The sequence below is a fragment of the Mya arenaria genome, chromosome 13 (assembly GCF_026914265.1).
Source record: "Mya arenaria isolate MELC-2E11 chromosome 13, ASM2691426v1".
NCBI lineage: Eukaryota > Metazoa > Mollusca > Bivalvia > Myida > Myidae > Mya > Mya arenaria.
In genome coordinates this window covers 35,065,969-35,084,834 of record NC_069134.1, presented here as the reverse complement: position 1 = coordinate 35,084,834, position 18,866 = coordinate 35,065,969, and the positions used below count along the sequence as shown (strand labels likewise).

Genomic DNA, 18,866 nt, shown 5'->3' with positions numbered 1-18,866 from the left:
TTTACAACTACCAAGTGTTATCATCAGAGTATCCATGTGTAGACAAGAAAACACTTTTCCGCGAAGAGTGAAACAGAAGTGTCATCCATTATGTTCCAGACACAAAACAGTATCGGTCTCAGTACAGCCTAGGACTTATATTCTAAAGCTCGCATGCGAATCTTGTGCTAGAAACAATTATTGGAAGACGTCTAAGATAAATGCCTTCCTTTAATATTTTACGCTTGCCATATCCAATGTAAAACTGTAATTGACTTTTACGAAATAAGGGCCAGTGCTTGACGACAAATAATTTCTAGACCTTCGAAATAGTTTAATTTAGCATGACGTAGCACTAGTTCAGATTCAGGGGTTTGGGCGCAACCGCCACCGCCCTTAATTTAGACAAATGTTCATACCAATATTATAGAGAAATAAAGCATTAAATACCCCATGAACATTCAATCTATATTTAAACCTTATTCCGGATCAGATTACCACTTAAAGAGTGTCTTGTCATATGCTAATACTGTTCATGGTAGTGTCTGAAATATTACTTACTAAAGCCCAAACTTACACTGTTTAATTTTCGATGTTTGAGGTCGTGTCCAAACTAACTATATCTAGATAAAAGTGTGTAATAAACTGGCACAAATGCTTACTAACTTGAATGCATGTGTCGCACAAAGAATTGGGAAGGTGTTCATAATTTCTGAACCTAATTCAACTTCCTAAATTTCGAAATGAAATTTAAAGGAAAAAAAGATAAAAAGTATATGTTTTAATAAGGGCAGTGAAAATAAAGTTATTCGGAAATAAATTTCCTACAATTTCAAAAAACAAACTTATATAAATTATAAAATATAAGCTTTGTTTCCATAAAAGTATGAAATAAACTAATTCAAACATTATTTAGTTATCATATCATTTGATTAGAGAAAATGTAGTATAGATATGATTTAAGAAAATGGCATATGATATAATATTTCTCAGTTCTCTTTATTCATCATCAAAAACTCAAAAATTGCACTGCATAATGTTCCTTTTCTCATGCAATCATGTGTATGTTGTTGTGTCTAGACAACTACTTAGATCCAGCACCGCTGTATGATTTTCTGCCTCAGAGAACTTTCCATTGGTCTTTCTATCATCTGAGGTCTTTAAATTGTACGTCATATGTTCACAAATATATAGATTTCTAATTATATAAATCATATGACTGGAAATTAAAAATGGCGGCACACTATTTAACTGAAATTCATACACCTTACTTTATTTACCCGCCATTCATGGAAAATAATGCTAAGCTCAGAACGGACAAAATCTGATATGAACTAAGTTTAATCAAGCGTGCTTGCGGTTTACCGAGAATGTTCTCTAAAAAATCAGTCAAACTCCTGCTAAACCGATAGCTGTTATTGCGAATACATGTACGTTATATAGCTATTGTTTAATTCTACGGTAATTGATCATGATGTTCACATGAACATCTCTGTCATTTACATCTGTAAAAAATCCCGTTTCCAGGATTGTTTTCACTTTTCGCTGATACTTGTAGTATCATCAATCAATAGTAACATTATTTATTATATACCCATCATAAATCCAAACACAATACATATAGCAAAATACGGTAGTCCGTATTCCACTCCAGTGCAATACGGCCATATTCCACTCTTGTGATGTCACGTATTAACAAGTATCGTTGCGCGATGTTAAAATGACGTCATAAAAAGAATAGTGCGTCGTTAAAATGACATTTATTATGAAAACATGTGGCTTTTAGGTGATCTCACCAGTAATGGATATAAAAAATAGGGTTATTAGTACTGCGTTTTGATCCGGAATGTCATTTTCGACTCTCGTGGATTTTTGCAGATTTTGATTTTACTCGGCTTGCGCCTCCGAATCTGCAAAAATCCACTCGAGTCGAATACAACCTACCGGATCAAAACGCAGTACTTATAACCCTTTTATATTTTCTGCTTGTATTCCATTTTTAAGTTTCTGAAAGATTCGTTGTTTGATTTTATTTCAAAACCTTCTTGCCTTAAATCAAGTCAATTCTTAGGAAGTTTTTAAGATACATTATGTATTATAATCTGGTTTGTTTTCAAGTATTTACAAAGAAATTCAGTATATCATGTCCATATTAACTAATGTCTTGAGACAGAGTTTGAGAATCAGGCTCAGAAAACTGCATTCTGAAATGTTTTGAAATATCTATATCGGCCAGATTATAGCACATATTATTTTAAGACAACCATTTTAAGCAGCTTTATACTACAATATAAAGAATTTGCTTCTGAGTCTAAGTCTAAATCTCAGACTACAGACGTAAGTTAATATAAGCCCAGTTTTTTTTCTGTTTGTATAAATAATATGGGAATTACAGGGCCCGTTTCCAATACGTCAACGAACACGTATGCTAACATATCTTAATCAATAACTGTCCAGGTTTCCGCCTTCGAATGACAGGAGTAAGGGTTTTAATCTTGGAGTACGCATCTGGGGATTCATCAGTACTTACAAGAACTATCTGAATCTGATGTTTGTTAGGGTATTAATTGAGATCTTTTCTCAGCAGGCGATTGAAATTTTCATTGAAAAAGGTCCGTCTGATGCATTTTAGAAAGCATTTAAAGTGTGTTTTGTACATCAATATGCGTGTTAAAGTTTTAATTTACAACCGATCAGCCAGTCTCAGACAATCACAAAACAGGTTACTCAGCCCTAAGAAAAGCACAACTTTGTTACGTCTGTAAGATGCTTAAAGTATTCGTCCTCGCCTTCGGGTCAAATACATGCGGTGAACACTAAGCAGAATCTCAAATCACACGATTTCTGGCGAAGCCCTGTCGTTTTGACGGAGCAAGTATAATCAAAATGATTCAAGTTTTATAACAACTATAAACATTGGTTTGGATTTGTTTTAACTCGTCTGGGTTTTTTTAAGAAAAAAAGGTCAAGGTATTGTCAATGCTTTGGTGGTGTCGTTGATTTTTACCGAAGATATTCACGTAAAACTTGGTACAAATGTTGTAAGAGACAATACACACATGTATAGTTAGGCTCATAACTCTGACCTTTTAGCAGAAACTCAATGCCATCGTTTTCAACTTAATTTGCAGCATTTATCACCTATATCTACCTAAATGTCCTTGGTAAAGCTAACCTTAACACTTTCTTATTAATCAAAGGGACCTCATCATTTACTTTCCTTGTTTTGTGACTTGAGTACTCCCTTCAAACATTTAAATAGTGTGCCTTGTTATTACTTCCCCTTTATTTATCTGTGTTAAAAATCATTCAGTATGTTTATACTCCAATGGTTTTCCAATTTTATTTAACATATTCTAAACATGATTAAGGGAAAAAGATTAAAACGAAAGTAGACTCAATTGTGTTTTTCTCCGAATAGGTTTACTTTCACTTGTACGCGGTAGAATGGACATGTTAGAACATTAAATACGTTTGTATTTAATATTTTAACAATGATAGCAAATTGAATAAAACGTGTACCTATACCACTAGACCACTGGACGCTCATCCTCTTATGTTCATAAAAAGTGGCTAATATCGAATGGGGTCGGTTTGTTGTGCTTTTATCGGACATGTTAAAAATAATTAAATGCTTCAAATTAATTCCAATTAATATAACAGTTATCCCTTCTGGGAACTTTGGAAACCCATGTTCAATAAATAAGTTTCTGCTATCCTTAAAAAAGTCCACTACAGTGTTCAGAGCATCTTAAATTGTACGCAGATATAGGTATTTTATTTAGCACTTCATGAATCTCTATGAATTCTGTATACATTCAACGGTTGTCACGATTCACAGGACCAGGACCCCTTTACCTTAATATGGACGGTGAGCACACCGAATAGCCAAACGCATGAAAGATGAACACCAGTGTCGCCAGTGTCGCATTTACAAGCAAATATAAACCATTTCAACCATTGGAAAGGTGATAAATTTTTAAAACTGGCGTCAACACTAGGCTGGATTTGACAGGTGTGAGTGGCGGAAGCGTTTATGAATAAAATGTTGATGAGGAAAATCTTCTGAATATTGTCTTTAAATATCAGACCGGACTGAATATGTCTACCAACCTTTATCTCCCATCGATGCTAATGTCATGTCTTTGAACTTTCTCCTTATTATGTTCGGTCAATAAAGGGGCAAAAGGTATGTTACGCCAACCGTAAACGATTTTGTTAATACATTTGTTCCAACTGTAATCATAAACTTTCATCAGGACCTTCTAATGACTTACTTCGAATCGGTAAAAAAACGAAACAACATTACATTACACTGTCTGGTAAAACATGTTTTCAAAGATGCATCACGAAACTAATTTTACACATCATATATTGTATTTATCAGTTTAGTAGACTTAAATGTCAAATGTGGTGAATACCAACAATATCAGCTTGGCAAAACAGGAACTCAAGAATTTGTTACGTTACAAAACCGCTTATCTTAGATTCCCCGGGAGCCTTGACATATCAATCCAAGAGGCTAACCATAACCCTTTCCCAATTCCAACACCTACCTTAAAAACGAATGTAATCCGACTTCAAACTTTACAGCTTTTTAATTTGAAGAATACGAATACAAACATGAACACCTAGCTAAGTAGGTGCAAGTCTACAAAGCATGGTTCTTTCAAAGAAGTAGAGAAAAAATAGCATTTTATGTTTCTCCAAGGATCATTCAGACTTTCTTGTGATAATATGTTACAGCCTTCTGTAATCAGTTACTTCTGCTATGTCTAAATGATGTCACGAACACATAAACTACATTCTACCGATTGCCCTTAAACGCATGGATAAAGGATTGTTATTATATGGAGTATACAACTATTTTTAATCTCTTAATTCAAAGTCTGCACAACTTTTAACTTTTACTCAAAAAGGCTTAAAAACTAACTTCCGTTAAACTGTTAAGTCAAAATCGGGGACATCATCGATCGATATCATTCATATGTGTTGCACGTTAGAGAAAATGGAGTCAGCTATCTTGTGCCGTTCATTCACCGTAAAAATGAAATTATTACGTATGCCCTTATTACTTATGTCAATAAAATAGTGTAAGCGAATTCTCATTGTAGGTCACTTCGGTAACAGCGTGCATTATTCGCATTTTAAATTGACACTCAATTGTATATTATTCATACTTCCGTGAGAGTAATACAGCGAAAACACTATTTAATATTAGTCTCCGTTATTGCTAAACTGCGTTGCCCTAATTGCTCGAAATATCGTAAGCTTTTCGGGTTAAAGTATAGTATGACATTTGATTTTATAAATTAGGACATTATTTGTCACTAATAAAAACTGATTACTATAAGAATATCATACACATTATACCAAAACCATCTTCTGAGCTTAGCTTTATCATTTTATCGTCTTAGGGAATAACCTAATGCGAGCGTGTGTAAGAAATAAATCTGCAATTGTCAATTTACGCACAACAGTAAAGCTACTGTGAAATAAAAATATTCGTTGGACATTAATTGTCGTGGAGTTCGTGAAAATCCCGATGAAAATTAAACCTTTAATTCTGGAATCATACTGGCTATGCAAAAGGGTATATATGTATTCCCCATGAATATACATGGTCGCGGTATACAACTTGTAAGTACCTAAATATTTTTTAGTTTACTATTAATATGTTTAATATTATATATTATTTAACCTGAATGATGATAAATTAAAGTCAGTTATTAGTACTTGCATGCAGTTTTTTTGTATGACATTGCCAGGCATTGCAGAACATTAAAGCAGGCTAATTAACAACATCCTGTGCGGCACATGTAAAACGATTATTGACCTCGCGTGTTTGTGCGTCGCCACTTGATTTTCTTTCTTTGATCAATTATTTAATTAAACGCTTTTCCTGTGTCTTCACAATTGGCAGAAATTCTTTATTGACACTCAATGGCTTCACTACTTTATATCCTTTATGTGATGCATCTGTACTTATGACCCTAAAGTTACTGATCAAACGATAATATACATGGGTATCTGCGATAAGTGATATATTGTTCCATTTAAGTGTCATAAGCTACATGACGTATATGATACAGTGCACAAGATCGGCGCATGGTGAATAAGCAGACGATTAAGGATTTAAGTTTCGTTTTTTTATTTAAAAAAAAAAATGAAAATCGACGTATTTAAGTACCAAAGATTTCAAGCCTACGAATATAAATGATATCACAGTATTTTATCGGTGGTTTATTATAAATGTAAGCTCCACAGAAAAGATCTTCTAAGGATTGTTTATTGTCAACTCACGCGCCACGTTAAAGATATTAAATGATTGTTTGTTGTCAACTTATTATGCACCACAGTAACGATATTTCAATGATGGTTTATTGTCAATTTAAGCTCCTGGGAAAAACTATTTTCGGTCGTTTACAGTCAATTTACGAACCACAGTAAAGCTATTTCTATAGTGGTTTCTGTTCGATTCTATTTGCCAAAATGTCATAAACATTTTCCAACTTCCAAAGTGGATATTAAATTATAACTTTTTTTATTTTATTGAAATATTAAGTACGGGTTAATATACACTTGTTCAATATAACAAATAGGCTGTATAAGTCAGCTGTTAAAAGGCACGTATTATTTACTTAAGGTGTTTACATTCGGTTAGCATCGATTTCAGTTCTACGTTAAGGAGGTGCAAATGATTAATAACACTTCAAAATTCAATGAATTTTTCCGTTAATATATCATTGCACAATAATTATGATTTTGATTTGTCCTCAACAGAATGATTTGCATTGGATTCGTAAACCTTTGTGTTCATATTACAGTTTTGGCAAATTAGTTTAATTTACACCTTGACAGGTTTAACCAAAATGATATTGTATCCGTTTATAGCTTTCAAGTACACTATTGTAAACTCGAAATAATATGTCATTGACTGCGCTAAAGATTATTTTATATCAAATTCATTATCAAGTAGATTTATAGGTTTTTGACACTCATCCCCATACTAAATCATACATCATTCTTTCTCAAGGAATAACTAAAGTAGCCGTTATCGCGTGTATTGTTTGTAAATGAACCGTGATTTACAATATGGAAACAATATTAAACAATTTCAAGATTCATATCTTTTTGAATCAGTCAAAATGATATCTATTCACTTATTGATCGAATGGATGCGACAGCAGTCAATAAATTCAGTGGCACGCATGTTTAAATTCATAGTTAATTAGCTTTCTATTTCAGTTTCGTCCAAATGTTTGTCACCTCAATATTATATAAACTTCATATGTGCTTTATCGTCAGCGATCGGATTATAATACTGGTATTGTTTTTTTTTGTATAAAGCTTTTTTTCTAAATAATTAAACAATTTCTGATAATACGCAATTATTCTATATAATAAAAGTGTTGGATGTAAGTACAGAGGTATAGTATTCAAACAAGATCATATGATTATATGACGAAATGATATTCATTATACTCAGTAATTCCACTTTTAAAGCAGATATTTTTAATATAATTCATTGGATAAGATCGGGGAATTATTTAAATAAAACTGCAACATTTTAGTACGTTTAAGTAAATATTATTTAAACGTGTTTAACAACATAATTTCTTTAATTGTGTCGTTTTAGCAATGAAATAATATACTCTATATATCCATCTCAATTCGTATCGTTTGGATACAAATCCGGCACTGTTGATGTTTTGCTCGTATGTAAAACTGTTTCTGGCATGAATATATTTTTAGCTCAGTCATAACTCAAAAACAATTCTAAGTACTCGTAAACATTAAAGCTGATTTGTTTGCAAAAGCTGGAGATTCGGAATTATTCAACATTTGGAGAGGTTGCGTTATTCTGCTTGTATGTGTACGTATGGTCTACATTTGGATAGGTATTTTATCGAGGTATGCGTACAATGTACCATTTTAAAGATGTCAAAAGTACATGTAACAATATAAAAAATTAATTTACTACACAGAGATTTGTGTAGATTCACTTAGGGCAAGTTTTCATTTACCATATAAAAACATGGAAACAACCGCTATGAAATTAATACAACCACGTGTAAAAGTGTGCTTTTGTTGCATCAAACGAATATTATTTATAAATAACTATTTATTTAGCTTATACTGGTAACACGTCAACATAAACAGTGTCAAGCAACCTTTCCAAGATTTCATCTAAACTATCGCCTTCTTGAAAACGTTAGGCAAAACATGCAATTATTCATCATTATTCCACCAGGCCTACTTTACTTTATTATGCATTCTTTGAAATAACAGAAAGTGTTTTAAAGTACCACTCAGTGCCTATGTTAAACATTCCCTTAATCAACAGGGGTACTTATAAGTCTAACTATTTAATAATATTTTTATATAACACAAGAATTGTCACATTTTGAGAACACTCGAACCGATGAGCGCGATAAGTTCTATTCATACTGAGGACGACGACAATCTATGCTATCTATGATTGCGCAGTTTGTTTACTTATTCATTGCATGCGTTTAAGCACATAGTGATAATTGACTCCTTACAATCCAAGTATAAATATATAAATGCATATCTTAATGCAGGCAGAAGTAGTAAAATATGTCAGCATAATGCATATTTCTATAGAACATTTGATCGACTCACACGACTTGTAAATAATGTACAGAATAATTCATATAGTTGGAAAATGTAACAAGTTTGATTAACCTTGCAGTGAAAAAAGATTGAAGATGTTGCAGACATGGTATGAACAGCAACACCATACGTAAACAACTGAATAAAAATACTTTTTTACCATTAAATAATGTTTCATAAATCTTGTCATTTTTTCAATCAGTTCTGGGATCAAGCAACTGAAATATACATACATGAACTTGAACTTGTAATGTTTGATGGACAATTACAACAGTAACTCGTTCAGGGTTCAGATTGAACATTTTAAACTGCAAATCTTAATAACATTTACATCTAGCAAATCATTGATAGTGAAAATCGTTTAGATACAATTGCAACCCCCTACAAATAGTGTTAATCTACAAAATGTATGTTAACATATTTTGCATGTTTAAGTATTTGCTTTGTTTCGTCCTGGACTAGACTGTTTGTTAACATGGGCCATGTATCCATGGCCACAAAGTAACCTCATAGAAACTATCAACTAGTTTTTATTTATTGTTTATTGACAAAGAATAACTCTAATTATCTTTGTATCAAAATTCAATGAGACAGCTTTTCATAATATTTATGAATCGATAAACTTATCATTAGATAAGTTTGCATACTTCTAAACATGTTGTCTAGGAATAAATCAATGTTTCATGTACTTGAAACAAGTATACATAATCTCAAATTCAATTTTAAATATGTCAAGATGAAGTATACACAAAAATCTGAATCGTTTTTGCAACAATTGAAGTTTATCGATATGAACAGTTAAATTGGACTAAAAAGTTTTCTTATGTGTCACATATTTAATCTTTACTTATTTACATTTTTGATTGATTCCAATTCAAAAGAAGCCAATCATTAAATCAGTTGGGTATTGAGTTTCTTCCGTCGAATAATAGGTAACTGGTAATTGTTATAAACTAAATATGAGGAAAGCCAAACATGGTACAAATGGTCTAAATTCAATGAAGTCAGACCGGATGAATTATTTTGAATTAGAAGTAAAATTGTGTAACTCCATGATAATAATTTGGTTGTTTTATCAAACGCCTGAATTTTGCCTCTATTTGTGTATACGTACAAGAACGATATTATGTACCTTTTTAAATTTATTTCTTGTTTCATATGCAGTAAGTACACCATAAGATGTCAGACCGTCCAAACTCAAGTATGTCAATGCTTGAAAAGAATCTCAGTGGGTATAACCTTCCCGCCGATTCTTTGTTCGAGATACAAGCGCTACTTATGCGAAGATCCCAGGCAAGATTTTCTGAGGGTTTGAGTCCAGAAGGCAAACAGACAATGAAACAAGCTTTAGAAGAAATGAACAGCAGAAATGACGAAAATGACAAGGTTGAAATTGATAACTCTAAAGGTAAACACGTAAGAATCACAACCGTAAAACATGAACATTCATCTATAAGAAGGCAACGGGAAAGTGGCGAGGAGAAGCTAAGAAGGAGCACAAGTTTTACAGAAACATTTGAGAAAAATAGCATGGGAAGACTCGAAGGTGACATTACGGATACGAGTCAAAACCGTGCTAATGTAAAGAAGATGGCTATTGGCGATAAGATTGAGACAGCCATGGGGACAATTGAGATAGTTAAACACGGCGAGGCGGAGAAAGATACACAAGATATGTCCACTCTCAATTCGGTGGAAAAGTGTTTGGTTTGGATGGAAGTGAATGGTGTAGAAACTTCCATGGGTTAAGAAACACAAACTGTTTTAGGTGCATAAGGAGAAGAAAGGATCAAACGTGTTTTGCATAATACCAAATTATTCTCATTATCCATAATGCATTCTCTACAATGCTTTATCGGTTCTCCATGTGAACAATTTAAGACTCGATTTAATTTCTGATCAGTGGACAGCTGAACTCAAAAGGCAGGGATTCGCTTTTATCTGAAAGAAATTCTGTTTTTATAAAGTGACATATTACTATGTAAATATTTTAAAAAAAACATTGTCTTGATACTTGCCCCTACATTTACAGGGTACTTATGTTTCCTTTACAAAACAAATGCCAAATATTTATGGCATTATGTTAATAAACGGTTATTTACATATAACTCCCCCCCCCCTTCGGTCAATAACAATATTTAGTCCATATGATAGCATATTCCATAGATAATAAACATTGAATTGTATAATAATCACCTTCATAATTTTCTGCAGTAATTTACCGAATGTTTTTTCTTATATACACATGCCTGAACTATTGTAATTACTTATATCAGTCAAATACTTCTTTTACTCTTGCCTAAAAAATGTTCGATGTGAAGAGGATAAAGAAATAAAATATATGTGAAATTATAGTATTCTTCTTGAAGGCCAGTACGTTACGCGTGCAACTTGCTCAAACAAGGATTGCAGTGTAGTAGGATATTAATAGAGAAGTTTGTCATACCCATTTTCACAGAAATTGCAATTATTTGTTTTAAGCGACCGTCTCTATTTTCAATCGATGTTATCACTAAACGAATGCATTCTTTTAAAACCATTTTACATCGAACAACGCAAAAACATTATGTGTTTCTGACATCTTTCGGAAGTCCTAAACAGTTATACAAATGAATGGTTTGGTGCGGTGTTTCCTTTAACTTTCACTTAGGATAGAGAATAAAATTGAATATTATTCGAAATTTTGATAGTGTACGTCAATTGGTATAGTTTTGGTGCACCTGCTTATAAACGTATAAAAAGGACAGTCTTTTAAAATTAATGTTAGTTTTATATCGCCCTCTTCTATTTCTTTATTAACGAATAACCAACCTCACACTTACAAGTAAAATACACATACAATATAAGTCTTCGAGATTTGTGGAGTGTAGCTTCGAAATAATGTTCTGTTCAATGTATGACTTTTCCGCAGGGAAAATTATATTCGATAATAGCAAAGTATGCTAATTTTGATTATAATTTATAAAGGACCTTTTTTTTCCTTTTCTGTTTATAAGTTTCTTGTTCGTTGATTTGATATTGGATGACTCCTTTATCGTTATGTGACCTTTGAAAACAGAGGATTGTGACAAATCCCAAATGAACTTTAAGTTATTTTGAAGAAACTATATATTGTTGAGTATTAACAAAAGGTTTTGCTAGCTCGTGCTTGAATTTTATTTTCTCAAACACTGTCGAATAAGGCGAATAGCTACCATTGTTTGTTTACCAACATGGACATTTGAAATGGAAGGTGAAAAATGAGTATATGTTAAGATTAGCGACACCCTAAAACGTTTAAGAAGGGATATCGCCAATGAAAAAATTGAAGTCATAGGCTAAGATTTCCTTTCACAAACCATTATTTACTTAAATACTGTAATGACTGTATTTCATGTAGGATGTTAAGAGCTGAAAAATGTAATCGGTTATACATTTGAAAACGTTTATTACAGTTGTATATTATATTTAAATGAATAAGGGTTCTTTAGATCATTTAGAACCTATTCATAAAAGAACTTCACGTATTTATCTATAAATATTTGTTGTACTTTAAAGCTTCACGTTTACATACTTGTTAATTCAAACTTTCTCTAATTTAAAAAAGTATTAATGTCAAACTTTTGAACCAGTATATAACCTTCTAATTTCATATTAAAAGAACAGCTACTTGAAATACATTCAATTGCACATCCGAATTGTAATTGTAAAATTTGATTACTTCGTGTGAACAAAACTTTGTGAGTCACACGTAACATGATAATACATGTTGGGAAAGACTGAATTGCTTCTAATATTAACGTTAATATCATTTTTTTAATTCACTTAGACCTCATGTTGATAACGGGTGCATTATGCGATCGCTTTTTCTATTGTCCTATTTTTTGGTAAAATATCGGTTTGTCGAGTACATTTTTGTCATTAGCATTATTATAATTATAAACATTCATGCATACTTTCAACATCGTTCTAATCATTACTTCCGATTGCATAATAAAAGTCTCTAAAATTGTCATCAGGCATCTTTTCTATTAGGTAACATTATTCGAAAATATAACTTATAATAAAGAAAGAAGAAATGTGTTTGATGTATGAGGTGTATGGAACTAAATAATGCAGGATTTTAATTTAACATAATAACATATAATACAGGTTATTTACATTACTGCCACCACAACAGCATAACCATGAAATCAATTGTAACTTTTTGAAATATAATGTTAACCAGACAGGAAATAAGAATTCCTAGTGGCATGATTAGTTCAAATCTCTACGAAAGCTTGTATGTCAAATACAAATGTTAAACTTTCAACCAAGTGTTTATATGACTAGATATGCGTTACCAATTTACAATATTATCAGTGATTTGCTATTAAGTGGTATTTATTTTTTTTCTGCTCGGTGGTGTCAGTGACCCTTGGATTTTTGCTCTTAAAGACAAACTGCACGGTTGCTTCTGAGGCGAAAACCTAGAACTTTCAGTGACACTGTAACAGAAAATATTTTAATGGTATCACGTTTATTATTTGTATTTAGCGATAAGCGCAGGCATACTTGTTTGTATAATGATAGCTTACGACAAACAACATAATAACGCTTATGCCGAATCTATGGCTTAATTAAACGAAAGTAAGCAATATATTTTACGAAATGAATGTATTTTACTTTCAACTTAGCAAACGTTTGGCAGTTCATATGCATACGTATGTGTAGGATAGACTTGAACGACCAGTCAAATAACGACAATATCTGCGTAGAATCGTACTAACAAACAAGTGGAGAAAATACTAGCATTTTCACATGCTCTTGTTGGTCCCAGGGACATTTAGATTTTCTTTTGGTACTGTTCTAAAGTCTTCTGAATCAAGTTACAGTTGCCATGTATTGAAGATGGCACGAACACATGAACTAATTATTGAATGGAATATGCCAATTTTCAAATGAGTTTGTGCTCTCGTTACAAAATGTTATCCTTTTAATCAGCATTTGCATTTGAACATACGATTATTAGCGAGCTTTGGAGATACCAGAGTTTATTTAAATAGGGTTACTAAATACTTGACTTTTTATTCACCGACGGAGGGACCATAACTAAGCATCTTAAATGATTATTTTTCTTGTGGATATTTCAAACGACGTTAATGAGAATTATTTTCTTTTGAAATTGCATTAGCAGTCTGGTGTCGTCCGTGTGTCGCAAGCAAATAAAACGTTTGTTTTCATAAAAAAGAACATAAAATCTATAAATATCAAACATGGCGATTTAATGGACTTGTACGTCCTTCGTACCCATGTCAATAACGCCTTTGAAGTGTATTCCAATAGTAGATCAATTCGATCACGGCCTGAGTTCTACAAATAAAATCTTCTAAATGGAAATCTTAGTCTCTGGCATGCCTCTCGGCAAGTCCTCAATATCCACAAAATATATTAAGCATTTTAGCTTTCAGTATCATATATCATTCATTACTTGTCTAGACTTGTTTTTCAAAACAAGAATATTATTTTATATGATTGAATTTATCCTTTTTTATTCAAGGTCTCAGTAATCTTCTAAAGTAGAAAAACACTAAGCATAGCTTTTAAAAGTTATAAGGGCCTTAAATCCTTTTTGTGAGACTGGGTTTGGGTTAAAACTTGAGCATGTGTACAAAACTAATAAAAACAGTTGTCAATTTAAGCACCACAGTAAAGGTATTTCTATGATGGTTTATGTTTTTCTATATTTCCAGTAGTCACAAATTTGTTAAACTTCATAAGTGGATATGTCAATTATTGATTACCTTTATCTAGTTTTTCTTTCATGCAAACACTTACATAACGTACAAACAGATTAAGCTTTCATGAACATAAATTTTGATAGAATTCCATTTGATAAGTAGTAATTATTTTTAAAAAGAGATTGCAAAACTGATCTTTTACTTCTACGTATAATATACATTTAAAGAGGTATTTTGTATGTCAAAAACACATGTAACATGATCAAGTGTTGATATACTACGCAAACATTTGTCAAGACACAAAGCAAGATATCATTTATTATATTGCAACATGGAATCTACAGTTGAAATGAACATAATCACGATGATAACGTGTCATGCGTTATAATGAGCATACAACCGCTAACGATGATAAATGTCAACTGCTTAATTTTCTTGTACGAGAACACGTCCTGATACAAGTAATTTTTCGCAAGTTTCCAAGATTTCATCTCATCAATCATCTTTCTAAAAAGGCAATTTTCATGTACAGTACGCAATTATCCAACATTATTCCGCGAGGCCTAGCTTTGTTTTTACAGAAATATTTAAGTGCAAATGACTCCTATTTCACAAAATGTGTCGTCACATTGTAATAAATATTTGTTCTATTGATATTAATATTTAGAATGTTTTATAACTAACCACTGATACATGACAACAGAGCATTAATAATTCCTGTGGGTATGAAAGAAAACAATCCGATGTAAACAGTTTACAAGATCAAGGCATTAGGTCGGTGTTTTTTGTCTGCCATACATGATAATGATGAGGAAATATTAAGTAGGAATTTTATAGTAAATAAGAGTGGATTTGGGCATATGGGACATACTGCAGACAGGCTATTAAGATATCCGTAAGATTACTTTCCTTACTGTTTTTGATTTTGTTAAAATGTCCACAAAAACATCGTAATTTAAACATTACATAATGGAATGAATGATCTACACAAACACGATACGGCACGAAGCTTTCTGAGCGAGACGTTTTTAAGCGCCTCGTTCTGTGTATACTATCAATCAAGTGCATAAAATTGTTTTTAAGCACCACTTGCTCGTTGTCTGGTCGCATGATGAACAATCTCTCAATTCTACGGACGAACCACAAACTAGTAAAGTGCATACAAGAACAAGTTTATTTGTGTTGCTATATTTTTTTATATATTTTTTTATTTTTTAATGTATGTATGTAAAGAAAAAACATGATGATAACGAAAATGAGTAAAATAAGTTAAGAAGGAATTTGAAAGAAGTCACTTGATGTAGTCTAAGACGGTGGGAAAATCAATGAAGTAATTGTTACGTAAAATGGTTTTCAATAATTATATATATATTAAAAGCCGCCAAATATTTTGATAAGGCACTAAATTATGAGTGACGATGAACTTTAAACTTCTCTGATGTTGTTCGATGCTTTACTAAAAAAACACCGCGAAAACATAAATAATGAAATGAATTTTGTTTGTGTCTTGATTGTCTGCACTTCAACGCGCACATAATTTTATATTGAGCAAAGCATTATGTAAACTTTCTTCATCTACAATAAACAATTTCATATATTTATCTTCAAAGTGTTAACGAGTATGTTTATAGATATTAATAAATTAAACGACCTTTAACATGCAGAGACAATCGAAACAACACTTAAGGTATTAGCCATGTAATACAACTCGGGAAACATCGGGTAACATCGACATATATCGCCACTCGCCGTAACAGATCGCGACGAACATCGGGCGTATTCGGCCTGTACCGGATGTTGCTATTTTTAGAAACAGAAGGTATTTCCCGGCTATTCATAGGTCAATAATGGAATTTCTACATCGTAGGATTTGGAAACATTGTGATGTTTTTCTCATGAATATACGTTTAAAATAAATAAACACTAAAAGTACACGCTGAGAGTTGATTACGATACATCCAACAATTTGAGTCAATACAGTTAAACATGGATTATAAGTGAAATATACGCGTAAGAGAAGATTTTCTCTCGAAAAAAACGAAGTGTCAACAATCGGCATGGAACTGGGATATTCGTATCAAAGGGCTCTGAATGTAAGTATCCTCGAGCAGTTTTGTACGTTGATGTGTTCAAAAACGTTTGTTTTTTAATTTATCTTTGGAATTCTTAAATCATTTTTATTAGCTAAATGTTTAGACAGCATGTTCATATTTTACATGTACTTATGTACATGTACATACCCGTTATTTGTTTACAAAATGCATCTTTTCAAAATTAACCTGTGAAAAAAAGTTGTATGTGGTTTGGGGCTTGAAGCCACATCTGCTAGGACACTATTGACATTCATTGGCTTGGTGTAGGTCTCGTTAAAACCCCATACTGTTGTGAATCATTATCAACCATATGCACAACAACTACACATTTGTGCCTACCAACCCTTACTCTTGGCTAAAACAGATATTAGTGCAGAATGTATAATACTTGTGCATTTGTATTTTACGGTGGTAGTTTCTGCTGGTTGATAATCAGAAGTCTAATTTCTTCCAGGCAGGAAAATGACTGAATATTACTTAGTCTACAACACTGGGTTATGAAGAATTCCAGCCTGCATTAAATACTATGTTGGATCCTTGAGAGCGGATTTGACAGCCATGTCCATCCACAAGGCAGTCGCATCTGATCGAGATGATGTGAGTATTTCATATAAAACATATTTGACTTGGTTTTTGTTTTTATAAACCTACTGTTTTCAATAATCAAGTGGTGGTGGTGGTGGTGGTGATGGTGGTGGTGGTGGTGGTTGTGGTGGTGGTGATGATGATGATGATGATGATGATGATGTTGATGATGATGATGATGATGATGATGATGATGATGGTGGTGATGATGATGATGATGATGATGATGATGATGATGATGATGATGATGATGATGATGATGATGATGATGATGATGATGATGATGATGATGAATTTTATTGATAAATTTAATAATTTTCTTTATATATATACATGTATGTATCAGATTGTTGTTGTTTTTTCAAAATAATGTCGAGAAATATTAAACTGTTTATATTTTATTTTGTATATGTATGGCAGTATAATTATCTATACTAATTAGTTAGATAGGCTTTAAAGTACAACTTTTTTTCCTTTACAGCACTAAACATTCTTGATGGGTAAAGTACCTGAAGGTGCATGAAAACCAAATCAGCATTGACTCAGCATTGAGTAGTTATCATCTGTGCACACACTACAAAGCATGGGAACAGACCAAACTTCAAATGTTGAAGAGTGAAGAATTATTGTGAAAAAAACTAATTGTTAGAATACCAATGACAAAATAAAACAGATATACATCAAATTACCCACAGAGATTGTTTACATGTTATAATATTAAAAAAAAAAACATTAGTTGAGAACTTTCACTCTGATATTTTTGGAGGGGCGAGCCCACTTAGTGTTCTTGTTTCTTCACATATTTTAGTTTAAAAGTACACTCATTTGTTTTAAACTCTGTATTCTGAGTTAGTATCATAAGTAAAATTCATTTGTTTGAAAGAGTACATTTTATGAATAAGTCCAATTAAGCTTTAAAATTTTTTACAAGAAAAAGGTTGATTTTTAAGCATTTTATTAGCTATAAAAATGTATGGTAACATGACATTATGTATATTTTCTTCAAAACTGGACGGTAAACTATCATAAATTGTCTTTTAAATTGTTCAATAGACATCATAGATAATATCTAAAATGATTTCAGCAGCTTGCCTTATAGTTAACTGTTTTTTATGAATTTTATAAAACTGCTATATATTTTCAAACATCGAAAAACTGCTCTTTTTCGAAGAATCATAAGATCAATCAAAATGATTTTTTTCCATGTGTATCAATAATGTGTTCGTTTGAACTTAAGTTTGCTGTTAACTGAAGTTTATTTTACCAGAAACTGTTGTGTTTATTTCATAATCTCTGATAATGCGAAAAAAATCAAATATAGACAAAATATTTACTTGTCACTCTTTGTAGCCCTTGGAGTTGGGTGTGGGTGTAATGAAACATAAATAACTTTTTTAATTCACGGTAAAAAATCTTCAAAATTTGGATAAAAGTCCCATAGTGTACCGTGATTATAACTATGTTGTCGGTTTAAGCTTTTAAAAAAGTGTGTATTACGCGGCTAATACCTTAAAAGCTTCCTAGTTAAAAAACGTTCACATACTAGTTGAAAGCTTGTTCTATATTGCGACACTAGGTGACAAAATACCCATGTTTACAAAAAGTCCAGTAGCCAAATACTGTATCATGTATGACCTTGCTTATGAAGCACACCGTTTAAGTCTTAACCTAATCTTAAGGATTCACTCTTACTCCAAAATAGATTTACCACAATCTAAACAATTGTTTTAATTTACCAAAAGGATGAATATATAAATGTCGGAAACAATGGTTCTTATGAAGGGTACCAAGTTAAATATGAAAGAAAGGTGCAGAAAACACGGTATCTACATTATGACATGATACTTAATAACAGTAAAGCATTCACTGATTA

General features: G+C 32.1%; 1 protein-coding gene and 1 long non-coding RNA gene across 2 annotated transcripts; both read left to right on the top strand.

Moving 5' to 3' along the window:
- Positions 1 to 7,285: 7,285 nt before the first annotated feature.
- On the top strand, positions 7,286 to 10,611 carry LOC128213174 (uncharacterized). Its single transcript, XM_052918724.1, has 2 exons — positions 7,286 to 7,306; positions 9,781 to 10,611. The coding sequence occupies exon 2, from the start codon at positions 9,796 to 9,798 to the stop codon at positions 10,363 to 10,365; it is 570 nt and encodes a 189-aa protein (XP_052774684.1). The 5' UTR covers positions 7,286 to 7,306; positions 9,781 to 9,795; the 3' UTR covers positions 10,366 to 10,611.
- A 5,713-nt stretch (positions 10,612 to 16,324) lies between these two features.
- On the top strand, positions 16,325 to 17,564 carry LOC128213344 (uncharacterized). The gene is made up of 3 exons (XR_008257715.1): positions 16,325 to 16,408; positions 16,863 to 17,005; positions 17,475 to 17,564. It is a non-coding gene; the product is annotated as an uncharacterized LOC128213344 (long non-coding RNA).
- Positions 17,565 to 18,866: the final 1,302 nt, after the last annotated feature.

What these genes read in the sequence shown, in the direction of transcription:
- LOC128213174 (XM_052918724.1), top strand. Translation starts at nt 9,796, where the DNA reads ATGTCAGACCGTCCAAACTCAAGTATGTCAATGCTTGAAAAGAATCTC.